The sequence below is a fragment of the Sarcophilus harrisii genome, chromosome 6 (genome assembly GCF_902635505.1).
Source record: "Sarcophilus harrisii chromosome 6, mSarHar1.11, whole genome shotgun sequence".
NCBI classification, from domain to species: domain Eukaryota; kingdom Metazoa; phylum Chordata; class Mammalia; order Dasyuromorphia; family Dasyuridae; genus Sarcophilus; species Sarcophilus harrisii.
In genome coordinates, this window is record NC_045431.1 from 144620841 (window position 1) to 144648790 (window position 27950).

The following is a 27950-nucleotide window of genomic DNA, read 5'->3' on the forward strand; positions in this document are numbered from 1 at the left end:
TGAGTGACCAAGTTATTTTGACTGTTAACTACAAAGGTTCTGTAAAGGAAGATGCTATCACATAGATATATGTATATAATGATTTTACATATATATATGTGTGTGTATATATATATATATACATATTTCTATCTAATGGTGGTCATCTCTAGGATAAGAATGGGGAAAGGAAGAAAAAAGTTACATGATAACTTTATTATATATTTTAAAAGAATAGCAAGTTGTATATAATAACTTTGCAATTTCATGTGCAGTCATGTTTTTTCTTTATGCTGCTATGTTATAAAAATGCTTGTTTTATTTCAAAAATTAAAAATAAAATAAATAACATTAAAAAATATTAGATATGATTTTTCATTCAGAAGAACTTATACCCATATCAGCAAACAATTTCAATACAGGATTGGCTTTATTAAAATTGAATTGCACATTCATTTGGAAATTACCAAAATGAGTTTCAGAATATGTTTTTATCATTCAATTCAAAATAGCAAAAAGGAATATTTTTTTCTAAACTTTGACACTCAAGTCTTTGTATGAATAATCTGTCTTCTCTGGTTCCTTATTTTAAAATTTATGTCAAAGTGTTTGACAATGTTTCTTGAAATGAATTACAAAAGTCAATGAAATATATGAAAATATTTTCAGCTCCTTGAAGGCAGGAATTATTATTACTAGTAGTGTTTTTTGCTTTTATATCTACAATGCCTAGTAGAGGTTATGGTGCACAAGATGTACTAGATAGTTGAAATGAAGGATGTGCTTTCTTTAAAATATACATTTATGTTTCTTAATTGAAGCAGGTACTTAATTATTAGCAGAACTTAATATCTCCTTAAAGCCTATGCCTCAGTTAGAAGCATCAGCTTGATTTCATGTTGCCGGCCTTACCCTAATCAATATTTTCTGTTTATTCCAACTTCAAATCCTCGGTACTGAAATAATTTACATTTACCTGTATACAGTTACCTGTATAATATAAAAATAAACCATCTTACTTGATGAATTCAATTTATTTTTAAAAAAAGATTCTAAAAAGTATTTATATTTTTTGAAACAAAGGGATGAGACAAGAAAGACAGCAGATGTAGATTTTTTGTTTAGTATATTTAAGATATTTATTAATATATATAAAGATATAGAACATATTTGTTTGTTTATATATATTATTTGAGAAGGCTTTCAAGAGTTTCATTGTCAATACTTCATATAAAAGATAATATCTGATTTAAAGTATTACAACAACATTATCCCATATGATTTGCCCAACTCATTTTAATTAGAATAGAATCCTTTAAACGCTTTATTAATTTGATGCATGAGTAATCTCTTTTCCCTTATAATTTCCACTTCAGTAAAAAGTAAGAAATGGTTATACCTTTACCTTATATTCTCTAGTCCAATATAAATTATTTCAGATTAAGCATCAACAATCCTACTATTATTAGTATCATCCAACTACTATTCCAGATAAATTAAATCTCAACAATATTAATCACTAATTTTAAAAACTGTGTCTATTATAAAATACTTAATTTTTATCTTTTGTTTTACCCCCATGAGTGATATGTTCTCTTTGATTATTATATTAAAGTAAAATATAAGAGAAATTGTTGATGGATCCACAGCTACCTCTTATAACTTCAGAGTTCAAAAAGTCAGTATTGTTCGAATGCTGAAAGAGAAAATGTTAGTTTCTGTTAATAACTTGTTTCTATATCACATAATAAGGATAATTTAACATTGGGGCTTCATTATTATATTTAATGTGCACAGAGGCAGTATATGAAGTATTGCTACTTCATTTCAAATGAACTACTGCTCATTAAATAAACAATGAATCTGAAAGATCAATTTGCAAAACTTGGAGGAGGAAAAAAGGGGATCAGGAACCCAAAGGGGATCAGTGAGGCCTAAGGTCATTTCCATTTGTCATTTTTTTTAAAAATTAAAGCTTTTTATTTACAAAACAAGTGCATGGGTAATTTTTCCACATTGACCCTTGCAAAATCTTCTGTTGCAAAATTTTCCCTCTTTCCCCTTACCCCCTCAGCTAGAGGGTAGTCCAATACATTAAATATGTTAAAATATATGTTAAATCCAATATATGTACACATATCTATACAGTTATCTTGCTGCACAAGAAATATCAGATCAAGAAAGAAAAAAAAGAACTGCAAAAGAAAACAAAATGCAAAGAAACAACAGAGAGTGAGAATGCTATGTTGTGTTCCACACTCAGTTCCCATAGTCTTCTCTCTGGGTTTAGATGGCTCTCTTCATTACTGAACAATTGGAACTGTTTTGAATCCTCTCATTGTTCAAGAGAGCCACATCCATCAGAATTGATCATCGTATAGTCTTGTTGCTATGTATAATGACCTCCTGTTTCTGTTCCTTTCATTTAGCATCAGTTCATGTAAGTCTGTCCAGGACTCTTTGAAATCATCCTGCTGGTGATTTCTTACAGGAAAATAATATTCCATAACATTCATATACCACAATTTATTCAGCCATTCTCTAATTGATGGGCATCCACTCAGTTTCCAGTTTCTAGCCACTACAAGAAGGGCTGCCGCAAACATTTGCACTTCTCAAATTAAAAGTTATTTAGAACACTTCTTCATATGCCTCAAGATAACTTTAATTTCTTCACCTGGAAACTATCTGTTCATATCCTTTGACCATTTATCAATTGGGGAATGGGTTATGTTCTTATAAATTTGATTCAGTTCTTTGTATAATTGACAAATTTAGCATATAGTTCAATGTAAAGAAATAGACTAAGAAACAACTAGAAAAGAATGATTATAAAAAGCTGTTATGTTGTCAGGGAAGACTGAGATGCAAACAGAAGACAACAATGTGAAAACAACTAAAAGCAAAGAAAAATGCTAATTGTACTCAAGACCAGGAAAATTTGCTGCAAGAATTAAAGAGATGATTGTGATAGAGGGGAAAATGGGAGAAGAAATGAGAGCGAGGTAAAAAAAAAATTATGAAATGAGAATTAACAGCTTAGTAAGAGACACAAAAAATACTGAAGAAAATAACTTAAAAAGCAGAACTGGCCAAATGGAAAAAGCTCAATAAAGACAATAAATGCTTAAAAATTAGAAATGGGCAAATGGAACCTAATGATTCCTTGAGGTTTCAAAAAAAAAAGTCAAAAGAATGAAAAAGGGGCAGCTAGGTGGCGCAGTAGATAGAGCTCTAGTCCTGAAGTCAGGGATCTGAGTTCAAATCTAGTCTCAGACACTTAACAAGTGTCTGTGTGACCCTGGGCAAGTCACTTAACCCCAATTGCCTCAGCAAAAAAAAAAAAAAAGAATGAAAAAATAGAAGAAAATGTGAAATATTTTGTTGGAAGAACAAGTGACTTGGAAAATTCATCAGGGAAAGATAACAATAATTATCTGAAATCCCTAATTGAAAAAAGAGTCTAGACATATTAATTCAAAAAATTATGAAGAAGGGGCAGTTAGGTGTTGTGCTGGATAGAGTACCAGCCCTGAGGTCAGGGGGACCTGAATTCAAATCTGGCCTCAGACCTTTGATAATTACTAGCTATGTGATTCTGGGTAACTCACTTAATTTTGTCTCACCAAAAAAATTATAATTATCAAGGAAAATTGCCCAGAAACCCAGAAGAGAAGAAGAAACCAAAATAATTCATCAATCACCTCTTGAAAGAGATCCCAAAATGAATACTTCTGGGAATATTATAGCCAAATTCCAGGGTTCAGTGAGACAGTTGTGGTGTAACACTCAAGTCATTCACTATTCATATTCATACACTTCCTTCATCTTCTTACATTTGGATTTAATGCCAAAAGTTCTCAAGATTAACACACAGAGATTATCTCAAATAATCATGATTTAGAGTTATCAAATGCAACCACATCACTTTAAAGAGAAAGTAGTAAGAGCCAGAGAGATATAGTTGCCAAAGATCATATGATTTATAAGTTACAGGACTGGAATTTGGACCTAAGTTATTGGAATCTACTTCTTTGTGCTACAGTGAACCCAAGACATCAGCAAAGTGTACTTCCATTTTATGAGGAAAACAGAGAATATTATGTTCATCTAATACAATGTAATATCAATTTTCATTTTGTGCAAGTCAGAAATTAAAATCATATATGTATATGTATATATAAACAAGATGATTGTTTAAAAAATGTATTATACAAATTGAATTTTGTCTATGACAAACATAAATACACATACCTTTCTCCTTTGTTGAGTAGATCAAATCCATCTTTGATTTTATTAAAAGGTAAAACATGGGTTATTATTGGATCCAAGTTAAATTTCTTTGCCATAAAATCAGATACGAGTTTTGGGAGATCATTTCTGGTTTTCCAACCTTAAAAAATTAAGCATCACCATTTTACTTTATTTATAAAACAGTGAATCAATCAGTCAATAAACATTTATTAAGTGCTTAATATATGCCAGGCCCTGGGAGCATAAAGAAAGAGAATAACCGTTTCTGTGCAAAAAGCTTACATTCTAATTGGGGGGGGGGGGGCAAAGCTTTGAGTGGATTGTCTAGGGAAATAAATGAACAAGACTTGCACAACATGAGAAAATGGGGGAAGAAGGAAGGCAGTGGATATTAGGTTGCCACCTGTATTAGTTGTATAGCTTAAATAGGATATTAAAGTATATTTCACTTTAGACTTAAATATGACAACCTTTATTTTGTATAATTTTATCTTTTTGTATGAAAGGAAAATATAATGACATTCTTGTAGGATTAAAAAATGTCTTTTTCACAAGAAAGGGAGGAGGGGGGTTCAGAACCTTTTATAACCATCATGTTCTTTACCAAAATCTCACTTCATCCAAGAAACCTATTCTAGTTAACTTCATTCTGCACTGCTCATGCTGTCTGGGAACTTAGCTGATAGTTATAATAACCCACATTTATTACATGGAGCTTTATAATTCATAAAATAGCCATATTCAAACAATCCTGTAATGGAAGTAATACAAGTATTTTAAAGTTGAGAATTTCAGGGGAACCACATGGATTCCTCAGTTACCTAACTAGTAGATGTTGGGAACTGAGTTCCAGGCTGAATTCTTTATATAGTACCAGATTCAGTTTAAAAAAATAATATTATTTTGTGTTTTTTTCTCTAATTTCTCTTTTAGCAAGTGATTTATGGACTGCATCTTAGTTACCCTTTCTTGTGTGATCCTCATAATAATCCTATAAATTTGGTTGTATACAATTGTCACCATTTGCCAGAGATCAAAATTGACTTTGTCTTTACTCCTCAAGCAGATCAGGTAACAGAGAGAGCAAATTATTCTCTCCTCCTAACATAATTATGTCATAAGTTGGCCTTTTCTCCTATCTTTCTCTATAAATGTTTTGGAAAATAGCCCTGGTGAATAATGTGTCCCAGTTACTCTAAGAGATGGGGAACTATAGTAGCATTAGTTACTATACTAGCATTTGGGAATGAAGAGGGAAACGTCCCTATTATCTGAAGTTGAGCAAGAAGTGCTAGAATGATGGAGGGAGATCTTGCCTGGAGAGAGGAGGCAAACAGAAATAATTAATTGCAAGCCTACATAGGATTAAAGCAGAGACATGCTAAATCCAAATCACATTAGTTCACTGGAGACAGCTATGACATTTTCAGTGTGAGAATTTACTCTTCAGAAATCAGCATACACTACAAACTGGGTTAGGTTTTTGATGGTTTGTGTGTGTGTATGTGTTGTTGATTGTGTATATTTAAGGCAGTGAAAGAAAAAAATATAAAAAAATCTATATTAAACATGTGCACCATGCAAACATTTTCTTTTTAAAAGCTGCTTGTTAAATCTTTGTTAGAACACTTTTGGGTTAAAGGCAGAGACTGAGCCAAGAAACACAAGAATAAAGACTTATTATATCTCCTATCATTACGAGTCCTCTTATCTAAAACTTGGTATTATGGGAACTTTATATAAATGATGGCTTAAGAAGAATGGATGAATGAACTACAGGGAAAATTGCAACTGGAAGCATTAAGGGGAAGCAGTAACTGGTGTCATTAGCTGAATCCAGGACTATGCAAATTTCTTGGGAGAGAAGGTTGTTCACTTTGGTTTTATTGTTATACTTTTTGGATTCAGATGCAAGTCCTATCAGTTTCCATTAATTTGTAAATATAAGTATTAATGTTTTGAAGCTTTTAAGTCTGTGTGATTTTAAAATTTTATTCATCTATTTATTTTAAATTCAATTTAATTTTTTGGAGGGGTTACATTTTAAATTTTGAACGGTCTCCTTTCCTCCTTCCCTACCTTGCATTAGAAAAGGTCACTACTATTTCACATACTCATACACACAATCACATAAAACCGTACAATTCATGCTTCTGTTTATCAATTCTTTCTCTGGAGAGAGCATCTTATTTCATAGGTCCTTTGTAGTTGATCTGAGTATTTGTAATACTCAGAACAACTTGATTGTTCATTATTCTTCAAACAATATTCCTGTTCCTGTATACAATCTATTTTTTTTGGTTCTGCTTGTTTCACTCTTCATTATTTTATGCAAGTCTTTCCATGTTTTTCTAATATCAACTTGCCCATAATTTCTTACAGCACAACAGCCTTCCATCACAATTGTATTCCAACATTTATTCAGACATTCCCCAATTGATGGACATCCCCTCAATTTCCAAGTTCTTCACTACCATAATGAGAGCTATTATAAATATTTGAGAACATATAGATTCTTTCCTTTTTCTTGGATGAACCTTGGAAAACAGACCTAATAGTGGTGTTCTTGGCCAAAGAATTGGCAGCATAGGACTATGATTCTCAGGAACAGAGTATAAACTTGGAAAGGGGATGTTCCTAACCTATACTGGGTCACCAACAACAGTAGAGAATTACAGTGGGATCAGGTTTGTCACATTCTACCCTGTTCTGGGTTACAGAACTAGGGTGTAATTCAATTCCATGAGTGAGAAGTGAAAAGGCAGATTTTTGCTAATTGAAAAAAAAAGTAATTAAAAAAAAGTAGGAACTTAAGAACTATATTGCCTGATCCAGATGAAAAAAAAAACAAAAACAAAAACAAAATCCTCTTTCACAAATACTTCCCCTCTGCCACTAGCAGCAGAGTAAAGCTCACTCTGTATTAATCTATTCAGGACAACAGGTAGAAAAATCAAAAGAGAAGTTCTATTTAGCAATTTTACAATCAATAAGTTGTTCAATCTCTCTAACCTTCCGTTGTGTCATCTGAAAAATGGCAATGATACTTGAATTAGTGATCTTACAGGATTATTGAAGGAAAGTGAAATGTAACTTTGAAACACTATATAAATGTGAGTTTCTATTATGGAGATCAATTCATCTGTTATGATATAAATATATAGTTTCTGTTATTTCTCCTTTACTTTAAATTTAGAACTGAACATGCTGCTTAGCAGTCTAGGAAATGTTTGTGCATGGCCCTATATACTTTGCAAAGTCATAAAGCAAACCAGAATCACACTCAAGAAAGTAATTGAATATCATTGTGCTGTGAGAAATCATTATTATACTGTTGTACTTGGTGATATGTTAATTTAGCTGAGCTTCTTTCTCCTCCGCTCCTCTCTTTATTATTCTTTGTTACAAAGAATGTCTCTTTATGTAGTAGAGGGCAGAAGTATAGTTTTGTGAATTAAGTTGATATTAAAAAATTAATAAATGCTTGCATTTTGTTTTTTTTCTCATTTTTTTCCCTTTTTGATCTGATTTTTCTTGTGCAGCAAGATAATTGTATAAATATGTATACACATATTGGTTTTAACATATATTTTAACATGTTTAACATATATTGGATTACTTGCCATCTAGGGGAAGTGGTGGAGGGAAGGAGGGGAAAATTTGGAACACAAGGTTTTGCAGGGGTTAATGTTGAAAAATTATCCATGCATATGTTTTGAAAATAAAAACTTTTTAAAAATAAAAAATAAAAATAAATTACAAAAGTTAACAAAAATTCAAATAAAAAGAACTAGCCATAAAAATTCCTGCTAAGTTTGGAGTGACATCATTGGATAATAATCAATGTAAGATATGGGTAACTTTTTTTTTCTTTTTAATATCTTCTTCAAATTTGTCCTTTATTTTGTTTTCTGAACTTTACTCAAAATCTACCACCACCACCCCACACACTATGAACTATTTTTAAAAATATTGTGAGATCATAGGCTTTCTCTCTCTCTTTTGGCAAAGAACATGTCAGATATCCAGCCCCTTCCATTTATGTGTCAACAGCTTCCTAATCCATTCTCACATGCTTCCAACACTGTTGTCTCTCCTGTGAATGATAAATCCCTGCCCAATTCCAGATTTCTTTCCCAGGATCTGGACTGAAAAGCCAGGTCCTCTATTTTCATATATCTCCTGATTCTACTCAAGGAAATCTGAACTTTTCTCTCCATCTCACTTTCTCTTCTAGCTGTCTTGAATGTGTTATCATATTTCATTAGAATGTAAGCTTTTTAGATTCTAAAAGCAATTAATTTTTATTTTACTTATATTTGTATTCTTAACACTTAACATGGTGCCTATCACATAGAAAGCATAAATTTCTATCTGAATGAAAACCCCTCATTTTTCAGCCACATACCACCAAAAATACATCCTTTCCAGGTGCGTCCAGTGAACAGCAGCTTGGGATCATAGGTGAGCATTGTAGATGATGGAGGGTTGCCTACTAGCACACTGGTCCCATAGTTATTATGGCAAGAAGCAAGAGCATCAATCTGATGTACAAATGAAAGAGAAAATATGTTTCTTATGGTATCTATCAGAATGGGAAGAGATCTGTGCCTTGTTCCATTGCCACCGATTAGTAATCCCTCATGAATGGATCAATAAGAATTTATTAATGCTAACTATTTACTAGGTACTATTCTAGTTATACCAAACAAAAGAGTCCTTTTCAAGAATCCTACATTCAGTGTGTATGTGAAGAGCACTAACCTATACGTATAAGTATAAAAAAATTAGCAAGTAAATCCAAGGTAAATTATGTGTTGGAGTAGGGGAAAAGCATAGGCAATTTGGCAGGGAGATTTTTTTTTTTAAGTATCCAGTTGGAGGTAATATTTGAGCTTAATTGGGGGAAACTCGGATTTCAGTGATATAGAGGTGAAATGGGAGATCTTTCCAAGCATGGAGGACAATCTATACAAATGCAGAGAAGAGAGATAGAATGTCATGTCAAGAAATTGAAGTATATATTCCAACATATTGGAATAAATTTGGTTTCTTATGTAGTAAAACTTGCTTTGAATATTGTATAAATTCCACAGTTTTTAGTACCCCATCAACAGACATCCTCCCTGCAAAGGCAGGAAACAGAAAGCAGAATAGGAGCATCATGGATTTAAAGCAGAAATAGGACTTCAGTCCCAATGTTACTCTAAACTAGCCTTTTCATTTTATAGATGAGGAGACTGAAAGACCACGCTTCACAGTATATCTTCCAACTGAGACACCAGGGTCCATCTCATATAGGAATCCTTGTATTTGCCCTGCCACCAGGAATTATCCTCTTTCCTACCATTAGCTTTATACTTTTTGCTATTGCTTAGAGAAAAATAACTAAATCGATACTAAATATGGCATTAGAAATAATATGAAAAGCAAATGAAAATCTGTTCCTCATCTCCTGTGACTCACTTGACCAAGACCAATAACCCAATGTTATTTCTACCTAGTAGAATATAAGTTCCCTGAAAACAGTTGCTGTTTTACTATATTTGAATCCTCTGAACCTAGCCTAGTTCTTGCACATAACAGGAATTTATTAAATTCCTATTGCTTAATTTGCATTAATTTATGAAAACTCAGATTCTGTCTGGATCACAGCTGCATCCTAAGGAGACTCGTAATAAATTAAACCATTGAGAGGTGAATTCTGCCATTAGATGGGACTGAACATTTATCATGACTCTCAAATTCTTCTCTCTTCCTATTGATTACTTACTATGGTATCAAGGTGTCCAATGGCTTCAAAAGTATACCCGACAGAATTGTTAGTCATTTCCTTTAGCACTTCACTGATGGGCTTTGTGTAATCCTTAGGGTTGATGCACTCAGTGGCTCCTACAGCCTTGGCCTTCTCAAATTTGAGTGGGTTGATGTCAATTCCAATGATTCGAGAAGCACCAGCTGCTTTACAGCCTATGATAATTGACAGGCCTACTCCTCCCAGGCCAAAGACAGCACAAGTAGATCCAGGGGTGACCTATGGTGATGAAAAAAAAAATACCTGCCTTTAGTAATTAATGATTGATCCAATAAAACTGATATTATAATAAGTTTGGGATTTTGGGAAACATGAAATCTAGAATATAAATAGTCCAATGAAACCATTGGCAAACTGATTCTGGTAGTAATATTTTGAATGGATGAGAAACATAAACAGTTTAAAGATCAGGAGTATATATTAGGAAGTGATATTCTGTCACCTCAGAAAATTCATTTTAAAAAACGCATATATGTAGATTGATGAGAATGGATAAAGAGGGAAAAACATATATTTGAAAAGCTGTAAAAGTCTCCTAAATTTAGATGAAAACAAGGAGTCAAAGGATAAAAGTAGAGGGAAAGATAAGAGAGAGATCCTTGGAACGAAGAATAGATTAAGTAATAAAAGGAAAAAGAAATAGGTAGAAGTAAAGCAGAGGAGTCAGGAGGATAGAAAATAAGAGACACACCCAAACAAAATAAAGATCAGGAGTAGAATTTATTATGTAAAAAAAAAAGGGGGGGTAGTAACAAAGTTAAAGCTAAAATAGATTTAATCAAAAAAGAAAAAGGGGGAAACTACACTGTTAGCCATATTAATCAAGATTTCATTATTTTAATGAATTTAAATATACTATTTAAAATATTTTTTTTTTTGGTATGTGATTTTGGTATGTGATTGTAATGGAATTCTGCTGCACTATAAAAAATGAGGAGATGGTTAATTTTAGAAAAAACATGGAAAGTCTTGCTCAAAATAATAAAGAGTAAATGAAGAGAACCAAGAGAATACTGTACACAGTAATTGCAATATTATTTGAAGAACTATTTATTTAAAATATTTTTTTTTAAATTTAACTATTTAAATTTAAATTTAACTAGACAGCATAAAGTTGGAATATTGCTGTGATATAGAAAATGATGGGTTAATGGAGTTAGAAAAATATGGATAGACTTAGATTTTGAAGGAAGATGTGGTCCACCTTCAGAAAAATAGACCTCTCAGCCCACAGATACCAAGAATGACTTGGAAGGTTGTCAGGAAAAGTTTGTCCCATTGTGTGTGAGTAGAGCCCCAGAAAATAGGAGTGGGACCGCTGAATCAACAGCTGTGTTGGCAGCAGCAGTGGCAGTCAGGAGCAGTGGTGGAGACAACTTCCAGAGATCTCCAGAAGTCAGCCAGTAGATAAAGGAGCAAAACAGTTGGTCAGAAGGACATTATAGGGGTCTTTTTGCTAGCATTGAAGTAGGACTCTGTGGCTTTGCTCATACTCAGGTTAAAGTTGCAGTGCTGGTTCATAATATAGGTCCCTAGAAGGATCTCTGAAGATAGCTGTGCAAAACCTCTAAAGGTTGAGACATTACACCTTCCACCCTGGAAGCAAAGCTCTACTTTAACAGAATCAAAAGTCTGAGCAAACAACAAAATGTTTCTTTGATAAAGACCTCACTTTTCGACTACAAAGAAACAAAAAGAGATTCTGACCATAGAGAGTTACTATGTTGATGACAAAGACCAAGACATATACTCAGAAGACGATAATAAAGTCAAAATTCCTACACCCAAGGCTTCCAAGAAAAATAAGAATTGGTCTCAGGCTATAGAAGAGCTCAAAATGGATTTTGTTTCTTTATCAAAGAAAACTATAAAATCCCATCCCCTTCCCCTTCTCTACTCTTTTACTTTTCTGTTTTCCTTTCTAATCTTGACAGCATTTGTTTTGTTTGTGGAAAAACTTTTGAATTTGATGTAGTCAAAATTACCTATTTTATATCCCCTAATTCTTACTATTGCTTGTTTGGTCATAAATTCTTCCTTTATCAAAAGACTGACAGGTAAAATATCTCATGCTTCCCTAATTTGCTTATGATATCACTTTTTATATCCAAATCATGTACCCATTTTTAAATAATGGTATATAACACAGTTTCTGCCAAATTGCTTTCTAGTTTCTTAACCAGTACAAAATGTAATACATTTTGGAACCTGATAGTGCTGTCACTTTATTTTACATTTTTTCATTGAGTCCCTTGATTTTTTTTACCTTTAATTCTTTCAAATTAATTTTGTCATTTTTTTCTAAATTTTCTAAATTTATAAAATAATTCTTTCATGGTTTGATATGGACTGAATAAGTAAATTAACATAGGTAAAATTATATATTTTATATTATATTATATTATATATATATTATAATATATTATATATATTTTAAATTATTTTTTCTTAGCCTACCCATTAGCAATTAATATTTTCCCAATTGTTTAGATCCTATTTTATTTGTGTGAACTGTTTTGTAATTATATTCATATAGTTTCTGGGTTCATCTTGAAAGTTTGATTCCTAAGCATTTTATGTTATCTGCAGTTATAAAAATAACTGGAATTTCTCTTTTTATATTTTTCTCCTGGCCTTTGTTGGTAATATATAGAAATGCTGATGATTTATGCATGTTTACTTTGTATCCTTCAACTTTGCTGAAGTTGTTAATTATTTCAGCTAGTTTTTTAGAATTCTCTAATATCATTACATTATTTGCAAAAAGTGATAGTTTTGTTTCCTCATTTCCTTTTGATCATAATCTTACTTCTTTTGATCATAATCTTACCTTGGCAGTGTTGATTGCAGCCCCATATCCAGTGGAAAATGCACAGCCAAACAAACAGACCTTCTCAGGAGGAGCAGCAGCGTCGATTTTTGCAACTGAACTTTCTTCCACCACTGTGTACTCAGTGAATGTACTGGTACTCAGGAAGTGATGTATAGGCTTTCCTTTGCAGATAAATCTACTAGTGCCATCAGATAATACTCCTTTACCTGAAATACTATTGAATACATCAAAACCATAGTAAATGATCTCTGCTCAAATATTAGTAAATGGGGCAAATAAATGAAATCTCAGCAAAAATGACAGAAACTCACTCAAGCCTCTCACAGAAATTGGAATTGGGGTTTAGGCAGGCAGAGCAAAATCCACACTGTGGGACACAAAGTGGGATGATCTTATCTCCTGGAAGAAAAAAAAAATATTGTCTAGTAATAAGTTTTTTGGCATTTGCCAAATTAAACATTTTGGGAGTAGGATATGGAAAGTAGAGATAAAATAGCAAAGTTTAGGCAGCAATGAAGCAAAACTCTCCCCACCTTCCTTTCTAAACAACTTTTTTAATTTAATGTTTTTTATTTTGAACTTAAATATAAGAAAGACAAAAAAGAGAACGTTTCCAGAGGAATATAAAAAGAACGATTCCATATAAATTCTGAGTTTCCATTTCTATTGTTTATTTAAAAAAAAACCCTATGTAATAAATACTACACATCATTTTCAAAGCTCCCCTGCTTTTTTGTGCTAGCTTCTAAGTTTTCTTTTGTTCCTAACTGTGCACTTGTAATTTTATTTTCCACCCCTCCCCCTCCCTATTTGCCCTGGAGAAAGTTACATAGATGCACATATGTGCATATAAATGAAACTGTACTATATATACTTTTATTTATCAAATTATTTCTCTGGATGTGGATAATATCTTCTTTCATAAGTTCTTTGTAATTAATTTGAGCATTTGTCATACTCAAAATGATTTAGTCATTCAAAATTGTTCTTCAAATAATATTGCAATTACTGTGTACAGTATTCTCTTGGTTCTCTTCATTTACTCTTTATTATTTTGAGCAAGACTTTCCATGTTTTTTCTAAAATTAACCATCTCCTCATTTTTTATAGTGCAGCAGAATTCCATCACAATCACATACCAAAACTTGTTTAGCTATTTCCCATTTGATGGGCATTCTCTCAATTTCCAGTTCTTTGCCACCACAAAGAAAGCTGCTATAAATAGTTTAGAACATATGAGTTCTTTTCCTTTTCCCCTAATCACCTTAGGAAAAAAACTTATGATGGTGGAATTGCTGGTTCAAAAGGCACACTCAGTTTTATAACTCTTTGGGCATAATTCCAGATTACTCTCCAAAATGATTGTATCAGTTCATAGTTCCACCAAGAGTGAATCTGTGTCCCAATTTTTCTACATTACCTCCAACATTTGTTGCTTTCCTCCTTTATTGTTGTAGTCAATCTGATAGGTATAAAATTTCTTGCCTTTTTTTTTTTTTTTTTTTTTTTTTTTTTTGCAAGGCAAATGGGTTAAGTGACTTACATAAGATCATGCAGTTAGGAAGTATTAAGTGTTTTGAGATCAAATTTGATCCTCCTGATTCTGGGGCCACTCTGCCATGTAACTGCCCCATGTAGTTTTAATTTCTGTTTGTTCATATCCTTTGATCATATAGCAGTTGGGGACTGACTCATTCTTTTGAATTTAACTAAGTTCTTTATATATTTTAGATATGAGAAAGAATGTTCTGTTTTCTTTCAATCTTAGTTACATTGGCTTTATTTGTACAAAACTTTTAATTTAATGTAATCAAAATTATATATTTATACCTCACAATACTAGCTATCTCTTGTTTCTTCATTAATTGTTCACCTAACCTTAAGCCTGGCAGGATAATATATCCTTCAATTTTTTTTTTTTTTTACTATCTCCCTTTATATCTAGGTCATGTATCCATTTTGATCTCATCTTGGTAAATGGTGGGAGATATTGGTCTAAATTTCTGCCAGATTTCTTTCCTGCTTTCCCAACAAATGTTTACCAAATAATTCTTGTCCTCAAAACTAAAATCTTTACATTTGTCAAATATAAAGTTATTATAATCATTTTCTACTATATATTATGTGCCTACTATGTTCAATTAGTCCATCTTTATATTTCTTGGCCCGTATGACTTAGTTTTATATATATATATATATATATATATATATATATGTATATATATATATAGATAGATAGATAGATATATAGCTTTTTATTGACAAAACATATGGATAATTTTTAAATACAATATATATACATATTTATACAGTTGTCTTGCTACACAAGAAAAATTGGATTTAGAAAGAAGGTAAAAATAACCTGGGAAGAAAAACAAAAATGTAAGCAAACAACAACAGAAAGAGTGTAAATTCTATGTTGTTGTCCACACTCATTTTCCTGTGTTTGTTCACTAGATATAGCTGGTTCTATTCATTACTGATCAATTGGAACTGAATTGGATCCTATCATTGTTGAAGAGAGCCCCTTCTATCAGAATTGATCCTCATATAGTATTGTTGTTGAAGTGTATAATGATCTCCTGGTTTTGCTCATTTCACTTAGCATCAGTTCATGTAAGTCTCTCCAAGTCTCTCTGTATTCATCCTACTGGTCATTTCTTACAGAACAATAATATTCCATAACATTCATATACCACAATTTACCCAATTCTCCAATTGATGGGCATCCACTCAGTTTCTAGCCACTACAAAGAGGGCTGCCACAAACATTCATGCACATGCAGGTCCCTTTCCATTCTTTAAGATCTCTTTGGGGTATAAGCCCAGTAGTAACACTGCTGGATCAAAGGGTATGTACAGTTTGATAACTTTTTGGGCATAATTCCAAATTGCTCTCCAGAATGGTTAGATGCATTCACAATTCCACCAACAATGCATCAGTGTCCCAATTTCCCCACATCCCCTCCAATATTCGTCATTAATCTTTTTCTGTTATCTTAGCCAATCTGAGAGGTATGTAGTGGTATCTCAGAGTTGTCTTAATTTGCATTTCTCTGATCAATAATGATTTGGAACATCTTTTTATAGTTTTAATTTCATCTGAAAATTGTCTGTTCATATCTTTTGACCATTTATCAATTGGAGAATGGCTTGATTTCTTATAAATTTGAGTTAATTCTCTATATATTTTGAAAATGAGGCCTTTATCAGAACCTTTAACTGTAAAGACGTTTTCCCAGTTTATTGCTTCCCTTCTAATCTTGTCTGAGTACCACTTAGTTTTGATAATTATTCTTACATTCAATTTTATTAATCTCACCTTTAATTTTTAATATTTCCAATGTTGTGTTCATTTGAGGACTTTTAATTCTTTTCTTAGTTTTTTTTAGTTGCATACCCAAATCATTGGTCTGTTCTTTTTCTATTTTATTCATATAAGCATTTGGTGATGTGTATTTTCCTCTGATAATTATTTTTCCTGCACCCTATAAACTTGGATATGCTCCTCTCATTGTCATTTTCTTTAATGAAATTATTCATTGTTCCTATGAGTTATTCTTTAACTCACCCATTCTTTAGGATTAGGTTTCTTAGTCTTCGATTCATTTTAATGTGTTCCCATAGCCCCTTATTACCTCTTTTAGGTATACTGACACTTTCTTGTTACAGCAAAGATTTATTATCCACAAAATGGATGCCTTTTGAATGGGAAATCATTAAACAAAATATTATATATGAATATAGTGAAATATAATAATGCATCAAGAAATGAATATGAAGAACTCAGAGAAACATAAGAATATTTATATAAAGAAGAGAATTATCCTTTGAATGTTCCCACAAAGTGTTAATGAGATATTAATTAGAACACAGATAAGTCTACAACTAGGTTCCTTAATGAAATTTTTTAGAGGAGTCAATAGAAAGCAACTAGATTGATGGCATTGATCACAAATCAACTATGCCTCTAAGTGGTTTGAATAGTTGAGATCTGGAAGAATTCATAGTTCCAGGGTAGAAGTTATAACCTCAAAGCTGCTTTTGGAGGACACTGGAATTTGGGAAGAAAGAAAAAAGTGGATTTCAGTCTGCTCTTCCTCCTCCCACCCATAAGTTCAATTAGCACGAAGCTTTAAGACAGAATTGCTTAACCAGTAAGAGAACCTGAATCTGAAAAAGGAACAGAAACATACATGCTTCACAGATACATAGACAATTAGTTTTCTGAGGGAAGCAGCAGATGCAAAAATTGTCTCCCCCTCTCCCAACAACAACAACAACAACAATAACAAAAAGAAAATAACTTTAATACAGAGACTCAACCCTGAGAATTCAGCTGAGTAATCTGTCTAACAGAGATGCTCAACCAGAGGGGAAATACATGAGGACTAAGAAAAGAAAAAGGATATCTGAGTCCTGTAGAAACAAGAAGTAAATTTTTTTCTTATCATTTATGTAATTAACATTTAATGTCACTGCCATTATATTCTAAGTATAAAGCCATTCTTTCTATGAATAGTGTGTGTAATTATGGGAAAATATGCCTCTGGTTTATGGGGCAAAGGGAGAATGTTTTTCTGGCTATGTCATTTGAGTGACTGCCTTTCCTGAGAATTAATGTGTATTTGTTGGCTAATGATAAATGGATAAAAAAATTGATGGAGATGGGGGGAGTATTTCACGAACTATATAGTATGCACAATTCAATCCCAAAGGGTTATTCATGAACGAGGTATTAGTCAATTTTTGAAAAATATTCTGGAGGTAGATATTATATTTGCATAAATACAATAATAATATAAATGAAAATAATAGTAAAAGGAAGTCAAAATCTCTATACCTGTAAAAAAAAAAAACAATATTGACCTTGGATAACAAAGAATTAAATATCCCTCTCATATTTTGCTAGAAACTATAGGGGCAGATCATTGTATTTCTCCAGATATGGTACCACATCAATCATAATTGCTTAACTATTTTTCTGTTTTCTTGCTTTTAGTTGTTTCAGTCATGTCTGACTCTTCATGACACTATTTTGAGGTTTTCTTGGCAAAGATACTAAAGTAGTTTATATTTCCTTCTCCAGTTCATTTTTACAAATAAAGAACTGAGGTAAATAAGGTTAAGTGACTTGTCCATCACAAATGGGCTAATAAGTGTCTGAGGTCAGATTTGAATTCAGAAAGCTGAATCTTCCTGATTCCAAGACCAATACTCTCTCCACCTAATTGCCCTGTATTTCTGTTAAGACTTTGGGATTGGAATATACTCAGAAATGACTATGTTGTAGAAATGAAATGCAAAAAAATTAATTGTTATAAATAAGATTTCTGTTAAAAGATAAAGATTATTCTATTTCTATTCTCTTCATTTAAAACTTGTATCTTGGCCAATATCCTCATATTTCAGAGGATTCTTATTCTTTGTGTGTGTGTGTGTGTGTGTGTACTTTGGCAGTGTGGTAAATAAAGTCCATGGACCCATTCCATAATGTTTTGAAATGCACATAAAATAAATTTAGGATTATGAAGGAAACCAAATTACATTGAAATACAGTTTTCAACACATTTAAAAAGCAAATTCATGGACCCCGGGTTAAAAACTCCTCCCTTACCTGGTTTCACTGTAGTTACTCCTTCTCCAATACTTTCTACAATTCCAACTGCTTCGTGTCCCACAATGACTGGAAACTTAGCATGTAAGCCTCCTGTGATTGCATTGTTATCTGTGCGACATATGCCTGTAGCCAAAATCTACAGGGAAAAAGAAAGTCAGCTGCACCAAGTAGGTAACAAGATACTTTGGAAGTAGCAGGAAAGGGGCTAGAGCCTTGATTGAGCCAGTGTTTGCATAGAGATGATTCTCTTAGTGCTTACTTTATGTTGGGTTCTTTGCCTACCATTTACCAAAAGGTTCCTGTTCTGAAGGAGAAGAATATTGCTCAGTGTGGTCACCATATTTCACATGCAGTGACATACTTGAGACAAAGTATCATACCAGCCAAAGTATGACTGATCATCTCATCAAGAGTGACCATATGATAACATCTTAATCTTTTAAAAGCTTTTTCCAGAAGACAAAGCATGAAATGTCTGAGAGAGTTGAGCCAGCAGAGTAAGGGACTTTTTTTTTTTTTTTAAGCTCTTACTAGTATTATTTATCCCAACACTGGGCATGAGACTGCAAAAGTTTTTTTGATCCCAAACACTGTTTTAAGGTAATAGGAAAAACGTTAAATTGAAATGTAGAATGATTCTACACACTAGAGGAAAATAAGAAAGGGTTATAACTTAGTTTTTGGAAGATGCACAATGGAACATGGCCACAAATGGAACAAGGAAATATTTTTGGTGATTAGTTATTACTCATGGCATGCAGGATTATACTTTGTTGATGAAAAATAATATTAATAAATTAGAATGATTTTATATCAATTCCTTATATTATTATAAAATGAAATATCACCAATTGTTAAGTATCTTATTTTAAAAATTCCAAGAAAATTCAACAAGAATTTATTAAAATCCTGCCTTATGAAAGGCACAATGCTAAGTGGTTGAGATATAAAACTAAAAGAAAACAAAACCCATCTCTGTCTTCAAGAAATTTACATTCCACTGAAAAAGCAAATACAAAATATATGCTAAGTGAATATAAAGTGTTTTGGAGGGTTGATAGAATAGTGAGATAAGAGATTCAAGGTTAGAGAAAAGAGTGTTTACAATTTGGATAACTTGTGCCTTATTTGGTCAATGTGTTTCTATTATCAATCAATAGAAAAGTCTTCATGGTTAGTGAGTTCTAGAAGATTTTGTAAGAGAGAATTAACTTACAGTATATTATGATACTTACTCAATAAATATTTAACAAGGGAAAGAGAAGTGTCAAAATCTAGCTCAAATACATAAGAGGAAATGTGATCTCATTGATCAGATACTGCCTCCAACAATGTAGATTGCAAACCATCCAAGACTGCCTACCATATTGTATGATTCCTGTCTATGTCCTCCTGTATGTCTCACCTGATGTCCTGGGGTCTTAATGGAACACACAGTGGGTTGTCCCTAGCTCTCATTTTGGAATCAGCACATTTTTATTTTAGACCACATATTTCCCTAATGACATGCCCTATTCAAGGGATCCTCTGCTCTCTCAGCTAACTTTCATTTCTTCATTGTCCTTTGATATTCGTTTTGAATTCTTCTATCACATATTCATTTTAAATTCTTCATTTATGACTCATAGTTGAACAAAAAAAATCTGTGAGAGAAATTATTATTTTGCTATTATATTAACCATCAATCATTAGTTAGGATCCAAACTAGACTAAGGTCTAGCCCTTTCTTTGAAGGACATGACTGATAGATGAGATTACCTTAATTCTCAGGGAACATGCTCTTCTATCTTGTATGAGGCCTTAAAGTATAAACAGAATTCAATTAGGTAAATTCTTGCCCAAATCCTTGAACCCTTCCATTGTAATTTAGGGTGACCCATCCAGCTCATGAAGGAGAAAAACAAGCAGAATGGTCTGAGTACAGATGGATTTCTCTGACCAGATTGTTAGAGGCAGCTGAGTCTCATGATCAAGCCTAGTTCTGAGCAGTAGCAATTGAAGACTTTTAGTCCACCTCTTCATTTATATGTTTACCAGTCAGGGTTGATTTTTCCAATCATGAGCAGTTGCTTTCTAAAAAAAATATTTAAGGCATTCAATGTTTCTATTAAATAAGTGTCTTTGGTTACTGAGAGAAACTGATCATTAATTTATTGATTATTAGCTAGCCTGATTAATACATTGAGTATTAATTAGCCAGAAACTTGTCTCTTGGGTTTTTTATTCACCACAAATGATATGATACTGGTTTTAATAACAGTCATTTAGGTGATATTTTAGGTTAGCAAAGGGCTTTACAAATGTTAATTCAATTGATCTTTACAATAATCCTTTGAAGTAGAGGTTATTTTCATTACCCCCATTTTATGTATGGAGAAACTGAGTCTCAGAAAAGTTAAGAAATTTCCCAAAGTTGGCAAAAGTCTGAAGCAAGATTCAAACTGAGATCTTCTTCAGTTCAGGGTTTGCACTCTGTGATCAAGAAAGAAGAGTTGAGAATGACTTTGAAGTTCTAAATCTGGCTTATTGGGAGGGTGATGATGCCCTCAACAAAAATAGGGAAATCAAAAAGAGGGGTGGATTTGGATAGAAAGACAACGAATTCCGTTTTGGATATGTTGAGTTTGAGAGGTCTACAGAACATCCAGTTTGAAATGCCAAATAGTTGGTGACATGGGCTTAGCATTTACGATTGGGAAGAGCAATCTAGGAATCACATATCAAGAGATAATTGAACTCTTGAGAGCAAAGGAGAAAATCTAGTAGGAGAACAAAGAGAGAAAAAGGGAGAAGATACAGGACAGATTCTGAAAAAGGGGACCCAGATTCTAAATGATTTGCCTAGAGTCACAGAGCCAGTAAATATTTTGAGGTAGGATTAGAATCTGAATCCAGGTCCAGGCAGGACTCTATCAACTCTGGCAACTAGCTGCCTTGACAATCATTTCAAAAGTCTGCTTTTTTTTCCCTAATAGAAGTGTAGTGTTTATAAATAGCTTTGCAACTTCTTGTAAGCAATTCAATCTTTTTCTCCTCCTCTTTAGTTCTTGTATCAACTTAGGAATTTTCCATATATGTTTGAGATGTGTGTGTGTGTATGTATTGTGCATGCATTGGTATATGTACATAAATGTACAGATATGTGTGTGTGTGTATGTGTATATGTATATATATATATATATATATATATATATATATATATATATATATTATATTGAATGAACTCTTATGGGATAAGGCATTCATCTAATTGCATGTCAGAATCTCTACACTTAGCATCCTCCTCATTCCCTAAGTGTCCTGTGTGACTAGCTAGGCCAAACTTTTTGGAGTGGTTACAGGTCTCTGCCAGGAGATAGTACAGTGCTCCAGGACTCAATGAAACTGGCACAATATCATTAGGTGTATTTGGAAGAATTTATCATCTACAGAGATTCCCTTGAATCTACAACTTGAACATGGCTTTATGATGTGGTAAACTACCTTGGAAAGCATATATATATATATATATATATATATCTGATTTATGGCTCACCTGATATTAATGGAGAGAGAGAGAGAGAGACAGAGAGAGAGAGAGAGACAGAAAGGAGGAGAAGGTGAGAGAGAGAAAAATTAAGAAAAGAGGAAAGAAACTGACATAAAATTCAATTGGCATAGAATTTAATGGGTTAGGCACTTTACTCCAGAGATCTGTCAATGAAATTTCTAAATATTATATAATGCTGGAGACATCTCTTTCAAGTGACCCTTATCTTTTCTTCCTCATGCACATCTATAGATTTGGCCCAGAGTCTTTGGGCATAGTAATGTTTAGGTTTGGGTAATTTATCTGATTTTGGGGGGCTTGCAAATATCTTTATTTTTCTTTTTAAATAATATTTTATTTTCTCCCAATTACATATAAAAACATATTTAACATTCCTTTAAAAATTTTTTTATTTAAAATGTAATGGGCTGAGGTTTGAGTTGATGCACTGAGGTCCCAAGTACGTGAGGCTAAATAGTAATTGGGCTATACTCTATTAATATACTTGATTGGATAAAGAATGGTCCCTGCCCACTCTCTGTGGAAGTCCTGATGTGTTGTATAGGAAATGACGATTTTGGTGGGTGGAGGCAGAGAGAGAGACAGGAAGAGAAGCTGGGAGAGATTGGCCTGGGTTCCATACTCCTAGTTGCTGGTCGTGTGGGTGCTGATCTAGCTAGCTTCTTGACTCAGCTACACACATTGCTATCGCCGATTATCTTCCACCTCTGATCCTTCTTCACTGAGAATAAAGACTGACGATTTTCCCCTAACCTGAATTCCTGACTCCTGCTGATTTTAAAATACGCGATCTTCACATAAAGTTTTGAGTTCTAAATTCTATACCTCCCTTTCTGAGATGGTAAGCAATCTTTTTATACATGTACAATTAGGTTATACATGTAAGTAAAACAGTTCTATATTAGTCATTTTTATACCAGAAGACCTGAATAAAATAAAAAAGTAAAATAAAGTTAAAAATAGTATGTTTCAGTCTGTATTCAAACATTATCAGCTCTAGAGGCAGATATAGTATGCTTTATCATTAGTCATTTGGAATTGTTCTGGTTCTTCATATATTGCTGTTACTACATACAATGTTTTCCTGGTTTTGCTCACTTCACAAACAGCTTACTAAGAGAACTGTCATAAAAGGAATTATTGAATATATAATATTCAGTTGCATCTATAGAGATTTAACATCATATTGGAAAAAACATGACTAACAATTTAGCTGCTTAACTATGACAGCGATATATCTGTTTCCTATAGTGAAGCCTCTTTAAAATGTGGAATTTACAGGCCTGGCTTATTTTTAAAAAATGATATTACACTTAGAATCACTTAAGACTCCAGCCCCAGCCCCTCCTCTGGCATATTGAAGCTGTGTTATCCGGGTAAGGTCATTGGGCAACTTTTTAGTGCTCTCAGGCAACCTAGGAGATTCTGAGATGGAGAGAATTGCCAATCTCATTGGTAAAGAGGATTTCCTGTTTGGGAATTCCCTAAACCAAAAAGATTTCAGGCCTTCTCTTAAATGAATTAAGAAGTAAAAACGTCAGTACCTTAACTCGAACTTCATAGGCTTTTGGTGGAGCAACTTCCACTTCCTCAATGGAAATGGGTTCTTTCAGGCCCCATATTACAGCAGCTTTGCATTTAATTACCTGAGAAAATAACAAGATGTGTGACATATTCATTAACTCCTGATCATTTAACTAATATAAGCCAGGGAAAATCTCATGCAAGAATCATTCTATCAGGGTGGGCTACTGAGCTAAAACTCCATCAAACCCAGAACTTTTTCATGCATTTACAAGCTAAAATGACAGAACTACTCCCTTTGGAGAAATATTTGCTTCTTCTTTAGAAGATTGTAATCTTAATGTATATTTCTACTACGTTTAACATATATTGGACTACTTGCCATCTAGGGGAGGGCATGGGGGAAGGGGGAGGAAATTGGAACACAGGGTTTTGCAAGGGCTAATGTTGAAGAATTGTCCATGCATATGTTTTGAAAAATAAAAAGCTTTAATAAAAAAAAAAAAAAAGAAGGCTGTAATCATTGGAGGAAAAGGGGGCTTGCAGCTTTCAAAGAACCTGTGGATCCAGATGTGGCGAAAAAGGGAGAGACTGTGCAAATTAGAAATTAAGTTGTAGCAGGAAGAGATCAGGAGGCAGATGGGAAAAAATCTCTACTAAAATAAATCAGGAGACAGAAGAACTAGGAAATGGGTCGAAGGTAAGGACAGGAATTCAGACCTCCACCAGCACCAGTCACCCTAATATCTTAAGGACAAGGAAGAAGAATTTTCTCATCTCGAGTCTGGACACCGACTTCTAGGTACAAGCTGGGAATCTCTATATCCAAGGGATTTTCCCCACAAAGGATTTTACTTGCTTTCTTTGTATTATGCTGCCTGATACAGTACTCACCAGTTAGAGATGCATTTAGATTAAGAGTCTTTTTTTTTTAAGTGGAAAAAAACTGGCCACCAGTCACTAACATAATGGTGTGAATTCATTCAATCAGCTTTTTTTTTGTCTCCTAGCAATTGGACTTTTGATCACAGAGTAATGGTAGAGATCTCTGGGCTCTAGAAATGTTTCTAGTATGAGTAGCCTAGGAGGAGGGTTAGAGACCAGAGAGTAGCAGTCTGATTACTACAGTCTTGACAAGAGAGGAAATAAGAAAAATAAGAAACTTAGATGAGAAAATGTCATAGACTTTGTCTACCTTAAAAGTTTGCCAAGTCAGCCCTGCATTATGGAGTGTTAGAAGGGGCTGTGAGGCAGACTTTCAGGGAAAATAATGAAATTACAAAATTATTGTATTGAATCAAACATTCAGTTACCAGCACCTGATTCATACCGGGGTGCCAATGACTTGCTGCATTAATTCTTCTTCCTTGTCCTTAAGATATTAGGGTGACTCATGCTAGTGGAGGTCTGAATTCCTGTCCTTACCTTCAACCCATTTTCTAGTTCTTCTATCTCCTGACTTACTTTAGTAGAGATTTTTCCCATTTGCTTCCTGATCTATTTCTGCTACAACTTAATTTCTGCCCTTAAAAGGAGTATGTTGCCTTCAGAGATAATTTATGTTAAGAAATGATGAATTCCTGGAAGGAGAGAAAAGGAACTAAAAGATTCTGGGTCTGTTCAACACTCCAGGTTTACATATATACATATATATAATATATAATATATATACATACATATAATATAATATATATAATATGTACATAAACATATACATATATATGCAATCTCAATTAATCAGGCTCTGGTCAAGGAAACATAAGTGTGTTTAAAGATTGTAAAGTTTGCATCCAGAATCCAGAACACCTATAGGGGAAATTCCCACAAGACTGAAGGAGAGTAGAAGTGAAGGTTCCAGTTTCATCTAATCCATATGTTTATGAACCAATCACAATCTATTTTAGATCCTAAAGTTAAGATTATATTTGAAGATGTAACAAAAATTAAAACACTGCCTCTGGCACAAAAAGCTTTCATAAAACAGGAATAAAAAAATCACTTGGTAAAAATTAGCACTGAATGCCAAAATAGAGAAAATAATTGACTGATATATTGATGGTGCTTTAATTTCAGCATTGATGGTATTTGTAATTGTCAATTAATACAAAATTTTGCTTGATCCCTTGAAATATTTTTAAGTTTTGATCCTTCTTTTACCTTCTGGGACCATTTTACCAAATAATTGGCCAAGTTTTTTTTAAACAGGACCAATTCTATGTTTAAGCACAAGCCTGGTTTAGAAAACCAGGAATGAGTGTACTTATTGGTTATTTATATGACAGTAGATAGGAAAAAAACTAGATGGCGATGTGTGCCTGATCAGGAGTTAGGAAGACTCATTTTCCTGAGTTCAAATGTGACCTCAGAGACTTAGTAGTTATGTGACTAAGAGTTACCTTTAATTACTTTTTCTTTGATTCAATTACCTTCATCTGTAAAATGAGAAAATTGAACTTTTATTTCTTTCGCATGGTTTTGTGAGAATTACATTTAACATCTGGGAAATTTTTGTTAATAATTATAACACTCTACAAAGGATTCATGACTTTTAAAAAACTATTGCTTTTAAAAAACATTTTGATAACTCTTTTTGTAATTCTTAGCTATATCCATATGCTCAGTTATCATTTTTTCATAAAACAAGTCCTTAAACAGAGCCATCTTCATTTCTTGTCCTCACACGGGTAATTGGTAAAAATCACATCCTTACAGAGCTTCAGTGTTAGCACATTATGCTTTACATCTCATCATTTTTTAAATACAAGGTTGAGAGCAGAAGGTTTTATTTTTCTAGTGAAAGGACATAAACTATATTCCTTCTAATACTACTGAAGTATCACAGCAAGAATATCCCTTCCCATGATTCTCTATTTATTATATCCATTTTCTTCCCACAGTACTGAAAGGTGCCAATCAATGGTTTTGCTAAATGCTTGCCTACATAGGCAAACTTTTCTTCTCTCAAAGATTTACTTTCCCAAATAAACAGAAAAAAAAAACCCAAACCCAAACTCTAAGGGTGCAGTTACTTATCTCATTAGTTTGTGATGAAGATATAAAAAATACTTTGCTTACTTTTCCTGCAGTGCTCATCCTGCCTTTCTCTTGGATTCTGGTGTTCACCAGGCTCTGATGTCCTATCACCAAAGTCTGAACAATCCTGTTTTGCAAACCATTATGTTTTGAGATAAATAGTTCTATTTCAAAACAAGGCCTTCAAAAAAGGGAAAAAAAAATCATTATTCAGAACTTTCAACTCTTTATCTCCCTACCCAGTCCCACCCCTTTGTAATGTTTAACTTCTGAAAAAAAGAAAAACTAACAAATATTAAGTGTATCTAAGGCAACTGAGAGTATCACCAAATAATAGCAAGTAGGGATAAAAATATTATTTACCTCAGACTCACAGTGACTAGATTATAAATTGACCACTTCAATCTACTCCCAAATTGTAAAAAGAAAATGATATAAAGAAATTCTGCTCAACAAAGGAAGAAAGAAAATGCGGGAAAAGGTTTTGTCTTTAAGCTTGATCTCCTTTTTCCAGAGAAGTATGAACAATATAGATTTATTTTGTTCCTGTTTGCTGGAAAGGACTTCAGGATTTCTCAAGTCAGTTCCTCCATTTTGAAGTCATGAGTTTGGGATAAATTTGTTTCCCAAACTACTTGTGAGGTGGGGGAAAGAAAATATAACTGTATTTATTCAGGAATGTTCTTTGGCTGATCTTGTTCATCTTATAAATTTATAATCCATTTCCACCATGATGAAAGGTTCAACTATATCAATGCTGTTCTTTTCTTGTATCTTTTAATGTGGTGAATCACTGAGACCTGAGGTGAACTTTAGATGTTTTCTCAGTGTTTTGTTTTGTTTTCAGATTGAGTGGTTGAAAGTTATTTTATTTTTTTGCTGAGGCAATTGGGGTTAAGTACTTGCCCAGGGTCACACAGCTAGGAAATATTAAGTGTCTGAGGTCGAATTTGAACTCAGGTTCTTCTGATTTCAGGGCTGATGCTTTATCCACTGTGCCATATAGCTGCCCCTAGAAAGTTATTTTGAAAGACAAAATACCATTTAAAGGTTCCTATATAAAGCTAAAGTTCATGAGTTTAGGAGAAGGAGGAATTTAGATAATTTTGAGGTTTCTAATTCTGGTGTATGCTGAAATTCTTTTTGCATGTTTAGAATCTATTGATGGGTTTTCAGGTTGGATTACACAGAAGCACAAACTGCCAGCATATCAGTATCTTGCACAATACAATCAATGCCTGCTAGCAAACCTAACTGGTAGAACTATGGGAATTGTCTTCTCACCCTCAGTGATTTTTTTTGGTCATCAAAAAAATGCTTACCTCATGGTCTCTTTTCTACT

At 33.1% G+C, this 27950-nt stretch overlaps 1 protein-coding gene across 1 annotated transcript; it reads right to left on the reverse strand.

The window, feature by feature from the left end:
- Positions 1–1518: 1518 nt before the first annotated feature.
- LOC100926600 (all-trans-retinol dehydrogenase [NAD(+)] ADH7-like) lies at positions 1519–27950 on the reverse strand. Its single transcript, XM_003774171.4, has 10 exons — positions 27931–27950; positions 26651–26789; positions 23596–23697; positions 18499–18637; positions 13193–13280; positions 12879–13095; positions 10007–10267; positions 8642–8777; positions 4234–4372; positions 1519–1675 (listed from the first exon to the last, which is right to left on the reverse strand). The coding sequence occupies exons 1-10, from the start codon at positions 27933–27935 to the stop codon at positions 1651–1653; spliced, it is 1251 nt and encodes a 416-aa protein (XP_003774219.2). The 5' UTR covers positions 27936–27950; the 3' UTR covers positions 1519–1650.

Bases quoted from the DNA above. Each gene is read 5' to 3' on its own strand.
- LOC100926600 (XM_003774171.4), bottom strand. The intron at 18,638-23,595 runs GTACTGACGTTT...TTTTCCCTGTAG, and splicing joins CCTATGAAGTTCGAGTTAAG to ATTTTGGCTACAGGCATATG. The intron at 8,778-10,006 runs GTAAGTAATCAA...TTTGTACATCAG, and splicing joins TTGGACACCTTGATACCATA to ATTGATGCTCTTGCTTCTTG.